The sequence below is a fragment of the Pongo abelii genome, chromosome 9 (genome assembly GCF_028885655.2).
Source record: "Pongo abelii isolate AG06213 chromosome 9, NHGRI_mPonAbe1-v2.0_pri, whole genome shotgun sequence".
Lineage (NCBI taxonomy): Eukaryota > Metazoa > Chordata > Mammalia > Primates > Hominidae > Pongo > Pongo abelii.
Window position 1 is genome coordinate 17,667,881 of NC_071994.2, and position 15,381 is coordinate 17,683,261.

The 15,381-nt window shown below is 48.5% G+C and overlaps 2 protein-coding genes across 2 annotated transcripts; one reads left to right on the forward strand and one right to left on the reverse strand.

The window, feature by feature from the left end:
- The first annotated feature begins 5,326 nt into the window (after nucleotides 1-5,326).
- On the forward strand, nucleotides 5,327-12,977 carry BTBD18 (BTB domain containing 18). The gene is made up of 2 exons (XM_002821775.3): nucleotides 5,327-5,450; nucleotides 10,351-12,977. Exons 1-2 carry the CDS (start codon nucleotides 5,327-5,329, stop codon nucleotides 12,366-12,368), a joined length of 2,142 nt encoding a protein of 713 aa, XP_002821821.2. The 3' UTR covers nucleotides 12,369-12,977.
- Nucleotides 12,978-13,079: 102 nt separating this feature from the next.
- On the reverse strand, nucleotides 13,080-15,245 carry SELENOH (selenoprotein H). The gene is given in 4 exon segments (NM_001199985.2): nucleotides 13,080-13,629; nucleotides 14,252-14,382; nucleotides 14,545-14,690; nucleotides 14,780-15,245. Coding segments are annotated over 3 exon segments (369 nt in total). The 5' UTR covers nucleotides 14,902-15,245; the 3' UTR covers nucleotides 13,080-13,629; nucleotides 14,252-14,281.
- Nucleotides 15,246-15,381: the final 136 nt, after the last annotated feature.

The following is a 15,381-nucleotide window of genomic DNA, read 5'->3' on the forward strand; positions in this document are numbered from 1 at the left end:
ACTCTACCTGCCCAATCAAGTCCTGATTCTATAGTAACAGATGCCATAAACAAGGGTTGTTCTGCCTTCTGTTTTCCTTGCTTATTTACGTGTGTGCGTGTGTGTGTGTGTGTGTGTGTGTGTGTGTGTGTGTGTGGTGCTGTTGTTGCTGCTACTGACAACATCTAAAATCTGTCCTCCTGCTAAGTTTTACGTCTTTCACTAATTGCTTCTTCTTCAAAGTAAGACAACAGCAACCAAAAATGTTTTCTGTTCTTTGTTTCTTTCTCCATCTCAACATCAGAGGCCTCAGCCTAGGGGAAATAGTACCTGACTTGGAAATGCACTCCCCACACCACCATTTCAACCAACAACCTCAAATCCTTTTTGAAAAGGTGTTAGATATCAATAAAGACATTTGGGCACACTGTACCCTCACCCCTCTATGTTTTGTCCCTTTGCATGTTCCCCTTGTCTTAGGCATTTTTCTTCCTTTCTACCTCCAGTTGGCCTCAGTGGGAGCTGGTTCATTTCAATTCACCCCACTGTGTCACCAGCGGCTTTGGATTCAGCCATTCTCACCCAGAGCTGGACATCACAGAGCAACTACTGAGGGGCAATAACTGAAGCCACGGCCCAGGTCCTAACATACACAGGGGAAAGAACTGCTGTCCAGAATTATACCATGGGTTGGCATTCTCTGTAAATATTTAATCTTGAGATAATTAGGCCAGGCACAGTAGCTCACGCCTGTAATCCCGGCACTTTGGGAAGCTGAGGCGGACGGATCACCTGATGTCAGGAGTTTGAGACCAGCCTGGCCAACATGGTGAAACCCTATCTCTACTAAAAATACAAAAATTAGCTGGGCATGGTGGTGAGTGCCTGTAATCCCAGCTACTTGGGAGGCTGAGGCTGGAGAATCGCTTGAACCCAGGAGGCGGAAGTTGCAGTAAGCCAAGATGGTGCCACTGCACTCCAACAGAGGGAGACTCTGTCTCAAAAAAAAAAAAAAAAAAAAAAATCTTGAGATAATTTAATTTTTAGTATCATCCCTGAAAACAGCTGATTCCAGTCAGGAACTGGGCTAAATAAATTGTCTCTGGTCTGGGCTCGGTGGCTCACGCCTGTAATGCCAGCACTTTGGGAGGCCAAGGTGGGAGGATCGAGTGAGCCCAGGAGTTTGAGACCAGCCCGGGCAACGTAGAGAGACCCTGTCTCTATTTTTTTTCTTTTTTGAGACAGAGTCTTGCTCTGTCACCCAGGCTGGAGTGCAGTGGCATGATCTCAGCTCATTCCAACCTCTGCCTCCTGGGTTCAAGCCATTCTCCTGGCTCAGCCGCCCCAGTAGCCACCCCAATGTGTGCCACCATGCCCAGCTAATTTTTTTATTTTTAGTAGAGACAGGGTTTCATCATGTTGGCCAGGCTGGTCTCAAACCCCTGACCTCGTGATCCACCTGCCTCAGCCTCCCAAAGTGCTGGGATTACAGGCGTGAGCCACCACGCCCGGCTGACCCTGTCTCTCTTTTAAAAAAGAAAAAAAAGAACAAAAACAGCGAAAGAATGAAAGAAAGAATGAATGAAAGAAAGAACACACAGAAGAAAAAAGAAAAAAAAAGAAGGAAGGAAGGGAGAGAGGGAGGGGGCAGAGGAAGGGAGGGGAGGGAGGGAAAAGAAGAAAGGAAAGAAAGTGAACAAGAGAAAGACAGAAAGGAAGGAAGGGAGGGAGGGGGAGGGGAGGGGAAGGGAGGGAGGGAAAAGAAAAAAAGGAAAGAAAGCGAACAAGAGAAAGAAGGAAGGAAGGGAGGGAGGGAGGGAGAGGGGAGGGGAAGGGAGGGAGGGAAAAGAAAAGAAAGCAAACAAGAGAAAGACAGAAAGAAGGAAGAGAGGGAGGGAGGGAAGGAGGGAAGGGAAAAGAAAAGAAAGAGAAGAGAACAAGAGAAAGACAGGAGGAAGGAAACAAGGGAGGGAGGGAGGGAAGGGGAAAAAGAAAGAGAAGAAGAAAAAGAAAATCAGTCCAAGTGCGGTAGCTGACGCCTGTAATCCCAGCACTTTGGGAAGCCGAAGTGGGTGGATCACCTGAGGTCAGGAGTTCGAGACCAGCCTGGCCAACATGGGGTAACCCTGTCTCTACTAAAAATACAAAACTTAGCTGGGCATGGTGGCACATGCCTGTAATCCCAGCTACTCAGGAGGCTGAGGCAGGAGAATTGCTTGAACCCGGAGGTGGAGGTTGCATTGAACCAAGATCATGCCTTGCACTCCAGCCTGGACAAGAAGAGCAGAACTCTGTTTCCAAAAAGAAAGAAAAGAAAAACAATTAAATCAGCCGGGCATGGTGGCACTCGCCTATAGCCCCAGCTACTTGGGAGGCTGAGGTGGAAGGATTGCTGGAGCTCCAGAGGTCGAGGCTGCAGTGAGCCGGGATAGCGTCACATCCTGGGCAACATTAATTACCTTTTTTTTTTTTTTTTTCTGAGACTGAGTCTTGCTCTGTCACCCAGGCTGGAGTGCAGTGGCGTCATCTTGGCTCACTGCAACCTCTGCCTCCCGAGTTCAAACGATTCTCCTGCCTCAGCCTCCCGAGTTGCTGGGATTACAGCACGCGCCACCAGGCCCGGCTAATTTTTTGTATTTTTGTAGAGACGGGGTTTCACCATGTTGGCCAGGCTGGTCTCTAACTCCTGACCTCGTGATCCGTCCCCCTCAGCCTCCCAAAGTCCTGGGATTACAGGCGTGAACCACCGCGCCAGGCCTAATTAACATTTTTTTAAAATCATCTCTGTAACGATAATGGAGACAGTTCGCGGGGGTGGGAGGGAGGGAATTTCTGCAAAACCCCTGGGTCATTAGTTCTCCAAGATTTGGGGTTGGAGTGGAATCAGTGAAGAAACTGAATTCAGAAACTGCCCAAGGACCTTATTCCATAACATCTCCGGTCTTAGGAGATTTCTAAATTAGCCATATGGGGGACCTGGTGTTACCAGAGCCATCCAGGGACTTCCTCCACGAAGCCTGGAGCGCTCCAGGCAGAGCCAAGGGCATCTACTGCCTCTTCAAGGGGAAGACGGACATGACCCTTAACCGCCTTGGCACCTGCTCTACTACAGCATCCCTACCCTCTTTTTCGCTGTGTTTTCATCGAGTGCTGAGGGAGACGACGGCTTTCACAAGAATTCCTCCCCGACGGGCCCATCCCCTTGCCTCTTGCAGCCCAGCCATCTTCCCTCAGCCCTCAAGTCCCTCGAGACTTAGCCAGTCGAGGGCTTCCCGCCCAAAGGGCTCCTCGTGCTCTGATTGGTTCTCCCAGGAGCCTTCGGCCAATGGGGATGACGTATGCCGGACGACGGAGGCCCGAGGACTCGGGAGGAGGAGGGGCGTAGGGCTCTGCGACGCGCAGCGAGCTAGGACGGTGGCACGAGGAGTGTGGCGCTGGCCGCCTAGCCTTACAACCCTCGCTATCACTACCACCCAGTGCATGTGGGTGCTGAGGCCCGCAGGGATACAAGGGCGCCAGGGGCTGTCTGCAAAGTCTATGCTGGCGGAGGTGGTCGTGACGGGAAGTCCTGACTTTGGGCCTCCCGGATCCCCACGCTCCATTCCCAGAAACCCTCGCGCCTAGAAGTCTTTCTTCAAAGGAGTTGGGCCAGGGCGCCCAAGCGTGCGGGGCACCCCGCTTTGCAGGGCTCTCCCTGACGCCCTGCTTTCTCCGCCAACACCGATTCCCTGGCTTCTGGACGGGGAGGTGAAGCACTCAGCCGTTGGCCCACCTGCGCTTCTTTGCTCAGCCTCCCGACTCAACGCTGGACATTGAGAGGAAGCAAGGCAGGCTGGACAGAGGACAAGCACAGAGAAAGCAACAGGAGCAAAGTCTACCAAAAAGCTATTTCAGGTTGGGTCTGGGGGCAAGACAAGGCGCTCGTGGATTGAGAAGCTTCCCCAGGGCCCTTGCAACAGCTGCCATCCTCCATCCACATCTCTCTTACTGGGATGGGAATTTTTTTTTTTTTTTTTTTTGAGACGGAGTCTCGCTCTGTCGCCCAGGCTGGAGTGCAGTGGCTCTATCTGCAACCTCTGCCTCCCAGGTTCAAGCGATTCTCCCACCTCAGCCTCCCGAGAAGCTGGGATTACTGGCGCCTGCCACCACGCCCGGCTAATTTTCGTATTTTTGTAGAGACGGGGAGTCACCATGTTGGCCAGGCTGGTCTCAAACTCCTAACCTCAGGTGATCCACCCCCCTCGGCCTCCCAAAGTGCTGAGATTACAGGCGTGAGCCACCCCACCCGGCCAAGCCTGCCTTCTCTTAATTTACCTTTTCACTCTTCTTTCCTGATAGTTTTGACGTGAACTGTTCGGACCCTCAGTGCTGATAGAAAACTGCATTCCAGGAAAGGAACACAGCTGTGCAGTGAGTGGGGGGGTTTCGGAGCTAAAAAGCTGGACATAAGCCTGAAGTCAGAATACTCAATTTGTTTTGGGAGGGGTAAAATGCTTAACTATCCTTGCTGCATTGTTAGCCTGGTAATTAACTATACAAACGTAAAGGCCAAATTATTTCCTTACTGCCAGGGTCAGTCAGGCTCGCTTTGGTCAAGTACACCAGCAAAGGGTGGCAATGTCCTTGGTTCTGTGAGAGACCTTCCCACAGTCAGAGGCTTCTCTTCTTTATTGTGCACCCTCTGCTGGTTAGTGTGATACAGTGAACTCAGAGAAAAGAAGGCGCATACGACTTACTAGAGATAATTTTATACCCAGTAATGTTTCCTTAAAAGTGTTAAATTTAAGATTATACCTATGGAGCTGGGATGTGGTGTTCAGGAAGAATATAAGTAGTCAGCATTGTAGCAGTTGAGTCTCAGTGGTAATGGAAATGGGGAAGGTTGAAGGATAATAATAGTTAACATTTGGGGCATGGTAGTTATTTTGTGCCAGGCACTCACTGTGCTAAGCAACTTTACCTTCACTGACTCATTTAATCTTTAAAACAACCCTACAAGGTAAGTACTATTATTCCATTTCATGGATAGGAAAGTGAGACTCAGAGAAGTTAGGTCACCTGTGTGAGATTATACAGCCAGGCTAATAAATAGAGCCAAGACCCAAACCTAGGCTTATCTCTGAGCTCCCACATGTAACCACTATGATAATTTTCTTTCTTGAGATATCCTTGGCACAATTTCTGGGCTGATGTTTCCTCAACTCATACTATTATCTCTCACTTTCAAAATTCCCCTGCCATTTCAAGACAAAAAACAAATTAGATATAACCATGCCTCTGAAATGTATTATCTCACCTACAGGAGTCTGATCTGTGAAAACCTAGGTTTGTTAAGACTCTTGCCAACATGTGCTCTCCTGCCAGTCCCAAAATCCTATACAGGAACCCCCGGTTCCTCAGGTTAGCTTTTCTGCAGCTTCATCACCAGCAGCAGAGTGATGTGTTCTGTGATGTCCTTCTGCAGGCAGAAGGTAAGAGAGTGGTGGGAATTCAACTGAAAACTCACCATAGAATAAGATGAGTTCAGGGCCAGAGGGTAAAGGATAAAATCAGCAAAATGTTACTGCCTATGACCAAACTATTTGGTAAAGGGCTCTTTGTTTCTAGGACAATTACTACTGTTTTCAAGAGTGAAATTGTGACTTTGCTTCTTTCTCTTAAATAATAAATCTAATTGTAAAGTTTTATAAGCAGATACATTCTATATAACATGGATAATATTCCAATGGGATGGTTGTGAAGATTAAGAGTTAATGTGGGTAAGCACTTAGAATAGTGCTTTTAATATACTAACCACAATATGTGTTAGATGATACTATTATGTTTTCCTTTTTTTGAGAGTCTCACTCTCTTGCCCAGGCAGGAGTGTGGTGGCACAATCACAGCTCCCTGCAACCTCCGCCTCCTGGGTTCAAGTGATTCTCATGCCTTAGCCTTCTCAAGTAGCTGAGATTACAGGCATGCGCCACTACGCCCAGCTAATTTTTGTATTTTTAGTAGAGATGAGGTTTTGCCACGATGGCCAGGCTGGTCTCAAACTCCTGGCCTCAAGTGATCCACCCGCCTCGGCTTGCCAAAGTGCTGGGATTATAGGCGTGAGCCACCACGTCCGACCTTTTTCCCATTTTCTTTTTTGTTGTTGTTGTTGTTTTGTTTTTGAGACAGAGTCTCACTCTGTCATCCAGGCTGGAGTGCAATGGCAGGGTCTCGGCTCACTGCAACCTCCACCTCCTGCGTTCAAGCGATTCTGCCGCCTCCGCCTCCCGAGTAGCTGGGACTACAGGTGCGTGCCATCACACCCGGCAAATTTTTTGTATTTTTAGTAGAGATGGGGTTTCACTATGTTGGCCAGGCTGGTCTCGAACTCCTGACCTCATGATTCGCCTGTCTCAGCCTCCCAAAGTGCTGGGATTACAGGCGTGAGCCACATCGCCCAGCCTGCTTAATTTCTTTAATCTTCAAATTGATGACTTGTTGTTTGTTGCTAGAACTAAAAATGTATAGGTTATTTCCACCCCTTCACTTCACACTGGAAATGTTAATTCAGCATAAAGTAGACCCTGATATATAATGTACAAGGCCCAAGATTAGGAGTCAGAGTTACTAAGTAGATCCTGATATATAAAGGCCCAAGAAATGGGCAGGTAACTTCATCTCTCTGGGGCTCAATTTCTTCATTTATAAAGAAGAATTATGATAACCAATATTGTATACCACTCTACAGTTTGTTTGTGGAGTACATACAGTATAGTGTCTCTTTTGATTTTTTTTTTTTTTTTTTTTTTTTGAGACTCTTGCACTGTTGCCCAGGCTGGAGTGCAATTGCGCGGTCTCAGCTCACTGCTGTCTCCGCCTTCTTCTGGGTTCAAGCGATTCTCCTCCCTCAGTCTCCTGAGTAGCTGGGATTACAGGGATATGCCACCACACCCGGCTAATTTTTGTATTTTTTAGTAGAGACCGGGTTTCACCATGTTGGCCAGGCTGGTCTTGAACTCCTGACCTCAAATGATCCACCTGCCTCGGCCTCTCAAAATGCTGGGATTACAGGTGTGAGCCACAGCACCCAGCCATGTCTCATCTGATTCTAACAGTCTTGTAAGAGAAGCCTTAGCTATATGGTTCCAATTCTACATATGAATGAGTTGAGGACTACAGTTAAGTGATTTGCCTGCTGCTTCTCTTAGTAAGTGCAGAGTTGAGATTGACTATTTAATTCCAAATAAAGAAAAAAAGTATCAGTTGCCTGTTGTATGCTAAACACTGCTACCGTGGTCATACAAAAGTTCCTCTTCTTAAGGAAATCTTATAAGGGGAAGAAGACATTCAAAAATCCAATGCATTCAAGTAACTGTGCAATATATTAAAAATATAATTGAGTAAGTATAGGCAGACTTAGGAGGATAAAAAAGGAACATCCTTCACAGACTTGAGGAGACTGGGAGACAAGGGTTAGGGAACTTTTCTTGGAATAACCCCTTAGGTGAGATCTGAAAGACAAGTGGGAGGAAGCAGGGAAAGATTTTTCCTGGCAGACAGCAGCATGTATACAGGTTCAGAGATGTGACCACGGATTTGTTCGTTATTATTAGAGCAGACTATAAAACGTGTATTGACCGGAGAGGAAAAGAGAAATTAGTAAACATGTGAGTTCTGAAGTGTCATGCAAAGGAAGTAGGTATTTCAGGACACTGGGAAACATACTGAACAGTTTTATGCAGGAGGTTATAATCTGATACCTGCTTTAGAAACAACATTCAGCTTGTTGTTTAGAAACAACATTCAGTCATTATTGGTTACTGAGCCTAGATAGGCAGCTGTTTCATAATCCAGGAGAGAGGGGATGATGGCCTGAATTAAGGCATTGAGAAGATAAAAATGTGAGCTATTAAAGAGAGTTTACAAAAGTTGCTGAAGTGGTTAAGGGCATAGACTCTGTAGCCAGACTTTCTGGCTCAAATTCTTTTTTTTTTCTTTTTAGAGACAAGGTCTCACTGTTTTGCCCAGGTTAGTCTCAAACTCTTGTACTCAAGTGATCCTCCCGCCTCAGTCTCCTGAAGTGCTAGGATTACAGGTGTGAGCCACTGTGCCCGGCCTTGAATTCAAATCTTGTCCCTGCTACTTTGCAGTTGTAAGAATGTTACTTAACTATGCCTCAGTTTACTCATTTATAATAACAGTAGCTACTTTAGAGTTACAGTGAAGATTAAATAAATTAATATTGGTAAAACACTTAGAACAATGCCTGATGGCACATAATGACTCAACAAATATTAGCTTTAAAAAAACCTGATATTTAATTAGAGGCTGGGCACAGTTGCTCATGCCTATAATCTCAGCACTTTGGGAAGCCAAGGAAGGAGGATCACTTGAGGCAAGGAGTTCAAGACCAGCCTAGGCAATGTACTGAGACCTTGTCTCTAAAAAATAAAAATAGCCAGCTGCAGTTGCAATCCCAGCACTTTGGGAGGCCAAGGCAGACAGATTGCTTTAGCCCAGGAGTTTGAGACCAGCCTAGGCAATATGGTAAAACCCTGTTTCTATTAAAAAATACAAACAATTAGCTGGCTAAGGTGGTATATGCCTGTAGTCCCAGCTACTCAAGAGGCTGAGGTAAGATAATCACCAGAGCCTGGGAGGTTGAGGTTGCAGTGAGCTATGATTGTGTCACTGTGCTCCAGCCTGGTTGGCAGAGCAAGACCCTGTCTCAAAAAACAAAACAACCCTGGCTGGTGTGGTGGCTCACGCCTGTAATCCCAGCACTTTTGGAGGCCGAGGCGGGTGGATCACCTGAGGTCAGGAGTTCAAGATCAGTCTGGCCAACATGGTGAAACCCTGTCTCTACTAAAAATACAAAAATTAGCCAGGCACGGTGGCAGGCGCCTGGGAGGCTGAGGCAGGAGAATCGCATGAACCCAGGAGGCGGATGTTGCAGTAAGCCGAGATCGCACCATTGCACTCCAGCCTGGGCCAAAGAGTGAGACTCTGCCTCAAAAAAAAACAAAAACAAAAACAAAAAACCCTGATACTTAATTAGATGTGATGGGTAAAGGAGGGAAAATTAAAAATGACTTCTGGTTTTCAAGCTCAGGCAACTGGGTGAATATGATGCCTTACTTTGAAGTAGAAAATCAGAGAGGTTTTTTGGGGTGGGGAATAAGTTCATTTTCTGGAAAAGTTGCATTGAAGGTGCTTGTGAGGCATATATGTAGACATGCCAGCTGTGGTATGTTTACTCCCTCAGGAAAGAGATCTAGGCAGAGGTATGGATCTGGGAATCATCAGCAAGCCTTTTGTAATTAAAGCCATGGAAGAAACGAAGTGAGATTGCCTGGGAAGTACCCATTAAATGAGGTGGCTCAGAACAGACCACTGCCTAGTAGGCAGTGGCTACAGCACAGCAGATCGTCCACCTCCATAGCTCTTTCTGTTAGACCACAATTTGCTTCTATAAAAGTTTTTGAACTCTTGTTTGAGTCAATAAAATTAAATTCAGCAAGAATGATGATCCTCTATTTTGTGTCAGGCACTGAATATATCTCAGTGAGAAAGACAGATGTGGTCCGTGTCCTCACAGAGTTACAGCCTAGTGAAGGAGATGGATAATTACAATACAGATAGCTAAGTGCCATGATAGCTACAGAGTACCTCTGCCCAGGAACACCTAACTCAGACTTGTGGTGGGGTGGAGGAAGGCTTTTTTTTTTTTTTTTTTTTTTGGAGACAAGGTATAACTGTGTTGCTCAGGCTAGTCTCAAAGTCCTGGACTCAAGCAATCCTCCTGCCTCAGCCTACCTAGCAGTTGGGATTTCAAGCATGTGGCACTGCACTCAGCCCCAGGAGGCTTTCTGAAGGAAGTGATGACAAAGGTAGATTTTGAGAATAAAGAAACAAGTTAACGGGCTGGACACGGTGGCTCACGCCTGTAATCTCAGCACTCTGGGAGGCCGAGGCAGGTGGATCACCTGAGATCAGGAGACCGGCCTGACCAACAAGGTGAAACCCCGTCTCTACTAAAAATACAAAAATTAGCCGGGCGTGGTGGTGTGCGCCTGTAATCCCAGCTACTCGGGAGGCTAAGACAGGAGAACTGCTTGAACCCGGGAGGCAGAGGTTGCAGTGAGCTGAGATTGCACCACTGAACTCCAGTCTGGGCAACCGAGCGAGACTGTCTCAAAAAAAAAAAAAAAAAAGCTAGGCAAAAGGTAATGGCAGAAGGTTCCAGGCAGGCAAAAGAATAATTTTTTTCTTTTACTTGAAGTCCCATGGAAGGAATATAAAAGAAGGGGCAGTACATTTGGGTAGTAATGTCTATGCTTAGCCCATGAACTTGCCAGTCTACCTGATAACAAAAGTATTTGGGTTTCCCTTCAGGTGAGGCAGTTCCAGCTCACTGCTGCATCCTGTCAGCTTGCAGCCCCTTCTTCACAGAGCGCCTGGAGCAGGAGAGGCCAGCTCAGGGTCGGAAGGTGGTGCTGGAGCTGGGTGGCCTGAAGATCAGCACACTTAGGAAGCTGGTGGACTTCTTGTATACCTCAGAAATGGAAGTATCTCAAGAAGAAGCCCAGGATGTGCTATCTGCTGCCCGTCAGCTCCGTGTGTCTGAGCTGGAATCCCTTCAGCTTGAGGGTGGAAAGTTGGTGAAGGCCCCACAGGGCCGAAGGCTGAACCGAGAGTGCTTACAACCAACAAGTGCTGCACCAATCTCTGCCAGAGTGGTGACACCCAGCCACCACCCTCACACCCCACTGCCCGCTACTCAAACTCCTTGTCCTCTTGGGGCAATAAGATTGAAGTCCTTGGGGAAGAAAGAGGGGCCCCAGGAGAACAACCGACAGAATGCAGACAATTTGTCTGGCACTCTTCTGCTCAAGAGGAAGGCCAGAGCCTGCCCAACTCCACAAGAAAAAAGCTCTTCACCATCAAGCCATAGTCAAGAGCCTAGAGAGAACAAGAATGACACTGCCCTTGATCCTACAGTGCTCTCCCCACCCAGCTTGTACCCCTCTGTGGACAAACACCTGTTGCCCAGAAAGATCAGGCTCAGTCGCTCAAAGCCATCTCCTGATATCTGTACATCAAAGCCTTCCAGCATTTTAAGTGGATCTAGCTCAGTGCCTGCAACCCCTGGCCGGCGTCTTTGGCGGCAGAGGAGTGTAAATAAAGAAGCACCAGAGGACAAGCCAAAACCAGGCAGAGCTAGTCCTCTACAGAGCACCCCAAGCCCATCTGGTCTGGGAAAGACAGGTGGGGGCAGGAAGCGGAGCCCTGAAGTCAGGGCACCTAACTCAGACTCTGCAGAGGAGGGGCAGGTTGGGAGAGTTAAACTTAGGAAGATTGTCAATGGGACTTGCTGGGAAGTGGTACAAGAGACTCCCCTCAAAAACTCTCAAGATAGCCCCCAGATCCCAGATCCCGGAGGAGACTTCCAAGTGCCTTCAGGAACTCAGCCATTCTCTGGTAATGAGCAGGAAATGTCACCTACTAGAACAGAACTGTGTCAGGACTCCCCCGTGTGCACTAGGCTACAAGACATTCTGGTCTCTGCTAGCCACTCCCCAGACCACCCAGTGGTGAAGTCAGAGTTTGAGTCCGGTCCAGAACTGGTAGAGAAGGAACCTGTGTTGGCTACTGACTGCAGAGAACCCTATGCATTTGACACAGCTCTGCTGGAGCAGCCCTGTGAGGCTGAGGAGTACCGAATCACAAGTGCTGCTGCCACCAGTGAGCTGGAGGAGATCCTGGACTTCATGCTCTGTGGCTCAGACATTGAACCACCTATAGGGTCTCTGGAGAGTCCAGGGGCTGAGGGCTGCAGAACACCTACCTATCATCTGACAGAAACAGGAAAGAACTGGATTGAAGGGGAAGAATGGTGTCTACCAGACATGGAACTCTGGCCCAGGGAGCTCACAGAATTGGAAAAGGAACCTGCTGATGAGAACAGAGAGCCAACTGAGCTCCTTAGCCCCCTTGTCATGCCCTCTGAGGTGAGTGGAGAAGTGCTTTCAGTAGGAGGCCGTTGGACACCAGACCTTGAAATTACCAGCTCCCAGCCACTGGATGGTCAAGAAGACAAACTTCTCCATGTCAGCTCCCTTAATACTCCCCAGAGGTCTTATGGGGACCTCTCACCTCCCTGCTCAAACTGGGTGGAGACTGGGCTGGAAGTCTCCTTGACTACAGATGAGTTATTATACCCTTCTCCCAAGGCAGGCAAGGAGGTATCTGGTCACTCTGAACTACTAGGCTCACTTCCTGCCAGCTCTGAAGAGGAAGAGATTGATGTGGTAGACTGGACAGCAGAGGGGAGGCTGGTACCCACTAGTGTTCCCTCCGTGTGGCCTGACCCTTCCTCAGAGTCAGAAACAGAGGTAGATATACTAACATAGTGGAGGGGGGAGGGCAGGTTAGGGGCCTTGGGAGGGTGAGAAGTGTTAGCTAGCAAAAGGCTTACTGGCAGAGAAGCTGGCACGTGCCCTTGGCACAAGAGGCAGGTGTACCCTGGCTCTTTGTAGGTCCCTTCCTCCCTTCCCTAAGCCTCAGAAGCCAAGGGTACCACAGATAGAAAATTATGAACTTGTACCATCTTATTTGTAATCTATTTTCCGGTTAGCGACAACTGAAACAAACTGTGTGCTCCCCAATTCTGGTGGGTCATAGGTAACAGCCAAGGCCAGGTCTCTCGGGTCATAAGGCATCCAGTCACTGGTAATTTAGGAAAAGCTGAGAAAGAACACCCTTCTCTGTGGTGGGGTATTGTTTAAGAAAATGTTCCAGAGGAAGGTGTGAAGCAGTGTTGGGAGGAATACTAAGTGGGTGGGAGTGATGGATGCTGTCCAGCACCTAACGTGGGGCTTATTCACTGCCAGTATTAGGAAGTCTAGCTAAAACCTCTGCAGGGGCCAAGAAGATGTACTTCCATCATTACTTCCAAAAAGTAAGTTGAAAAAGATACAGTTGCTTTTTTAAAAAATAAATTATTTACTTTGCTCCCATAATTTTTACAAGTATTTCTCATGTTTTACCAGAGATCCTAAAAGTTGCAGGTCAGGCCAGGTGCAGTGGCTCATCATGCCTGTAACCCCAGCACTATGGGAGGTCAAGGCAGGCGTATCACTTGAGGTCAGGAGTTTGAGACTAGCCTGGCCAACATGGTGAAACCCCGCCTTTACTAAAAATAAAAATAAAAAAATTAGCCAGGCGTGGTGGTGTGCACCTGTGATCCCAGCTACTCAGGAGACTGAGGCAGGAGTATCGCTTGAACCTGGGAGACAAAGGTTGCAGTGAGCCGAGATAGCACCGCTATACTCCAGCGTGGGTGACGAAGTGAGACTCTGGCTCTTAAAAAAAATTTTTTTCTTTAAAAGTTCCAGGTCACATGGCTATCTTGGGCTATGAAAAACACAAGGACTACCAACTCCACAAGGCTGGCTTTGTCCATCCCTTAAGATTAAGTTTTACTCTATTACTCAAATACTTTATTTCAACTTTTATTAAACCAAATCCAGTAACTTTTACAATGCCTTACTAGAGGGTTGCCTCATAACTGAACCTTCATTTCTGGCGGGGAAGAAACCATGGCTTCAGGCACATGACTGAAGTTTGGCCATGTTCCATCATTAATGTTCCAACATCACCAGGGACACAAAGCTGCAAAAAATGAGAAGGGAAATAAGGTTAGAGAAAGGATCCAGGCAATCATAAGGACTGAGGAAGACATGTTCCCCAACCCTTGAACTCACAAACCCTGAAGCTCAAGGATTGCATCCTTCCTCCAAATCTCACTCAACATAATAAGTGCAGAACAACATGCCAAAGCACTGTATGAAGCACTAGGGACAAAGACAAGGTCAAAATCCTTGTAACCAAATGTGATGGTATTGTAGTGCAGTGTTAACACAGGGAACAGTAACAGAACACCCAAGAACCAAACAAAAGTGTAGGGATAAGCATAAATGAAGTAACATGAAATAAACTTCCAAATGGAAAACTGGTCCATACCCCCAGGGCAACAGTCAACTACGGTGTCCCAAAGGACATAAATTGCATTTAGGGCACACTAGACAGAAAACAATATTGTGTCTTTTTTTTGTTTTTTGTTTTCAAATAGACGGGGTCTCCCTATGTTGGCCATCCACTCCTGCCTCGACCTCCCAGAGTGCTGGGATTGCAGGCGTGAGCTACCCACGCCAGGTGGGTACTTGTAGCCACACCAAGATCAATGCCTTCTCTTCCTCAACAGCGGTCGCGCCCCCCACTTCCCATTTCAAACCTCAGCATGAGGACTTCTACCCAAATCTCCCTACGACAGGTACTTCTTCAACTCTTCCACCACCTCTTGAGGCTCAGGGAATTTGAGTTTGCGTGGGGGCCCCTTTTTAATGCCAGTCCAGAGCTCCGCACCTGAAAGGACAGAATAAAGCGAAGTTACAATACTTCGGAACCCACGAGCACGTCTCTGAAGCCATGAGACTCCCGCAGTTTCTAAGAATAGCGCCTCCTCTCTTCGGAACCCACGTCCCTTTCCCCCACGTCCCTCTTCCCCACACCCAGGTCCCCACTCACTGCTGCCGTCCGGGCGCAGCAGCGTCACCTCGAAGCTGCCCCTCCGGGGCTTCGTCGGGTTCACCTTTACTGGAAGCTCTGGGGCCTCCAGGCGCAGCGCCTGGCTCAGGGCCGCGGCGTTGCGCCCATAGACGCGTCAGCTAGTGCTAGGGAGAGACGGAGAGGTTAGAAACCGGGGCCCCTGGCTCCGCGGCGCCACTGTTCCCTCACCCCCGTTACTCTCCAGGTCCCTCACCAATGCTCGATAACAACGGTCGCCTCCTCCATTCCCTCCCCGCCGTTCGTCAGCTTCTCTCGCTTCTCGGCTACGGCGACCACCGCGGCCTCAGCCTTACGCTTCCTCCCGCGGGGAGCCATGGCGCCTAGAGCCCGGCCGAGAATGCAGCGGGACTGGTGGGTGGGGGGCGGAGACGTGACCACTGAGCGGGAACTGGGCAGCGAAGAGCGCAGCCCGGAAGCTCCGCTCCTACAGCGGAAACCTCTCCAAGGAACGGAAAGCGTGGCCCGCAGCACCCACGTGGCCTGGAGGCGGACCTTGGGGCACAACCACTTTGCAAGCAGGGAGCGGGGAGGTGCGGGAAACGCCTGACGGAACCACCCATCGCTTCGGGTCGCGGGGACAGAGGACGCTGGAATGGTGAACACAGCAGGAAGGGGCGGAGACTAGGTCCGACTGCTAGCCTCGCTTCGCGCAGTCTTTTCTGTACCTTTGCGTCGCGCTAAATGTTGTGTGCCACCCTCCGCCGCCAAACTCTCCTCCCTGGCAACCGCAGGCCAATCCCAAACTAAACCCACCACCTAACAACATGTGGCCGCTATTCTAGACTTATGGAAACT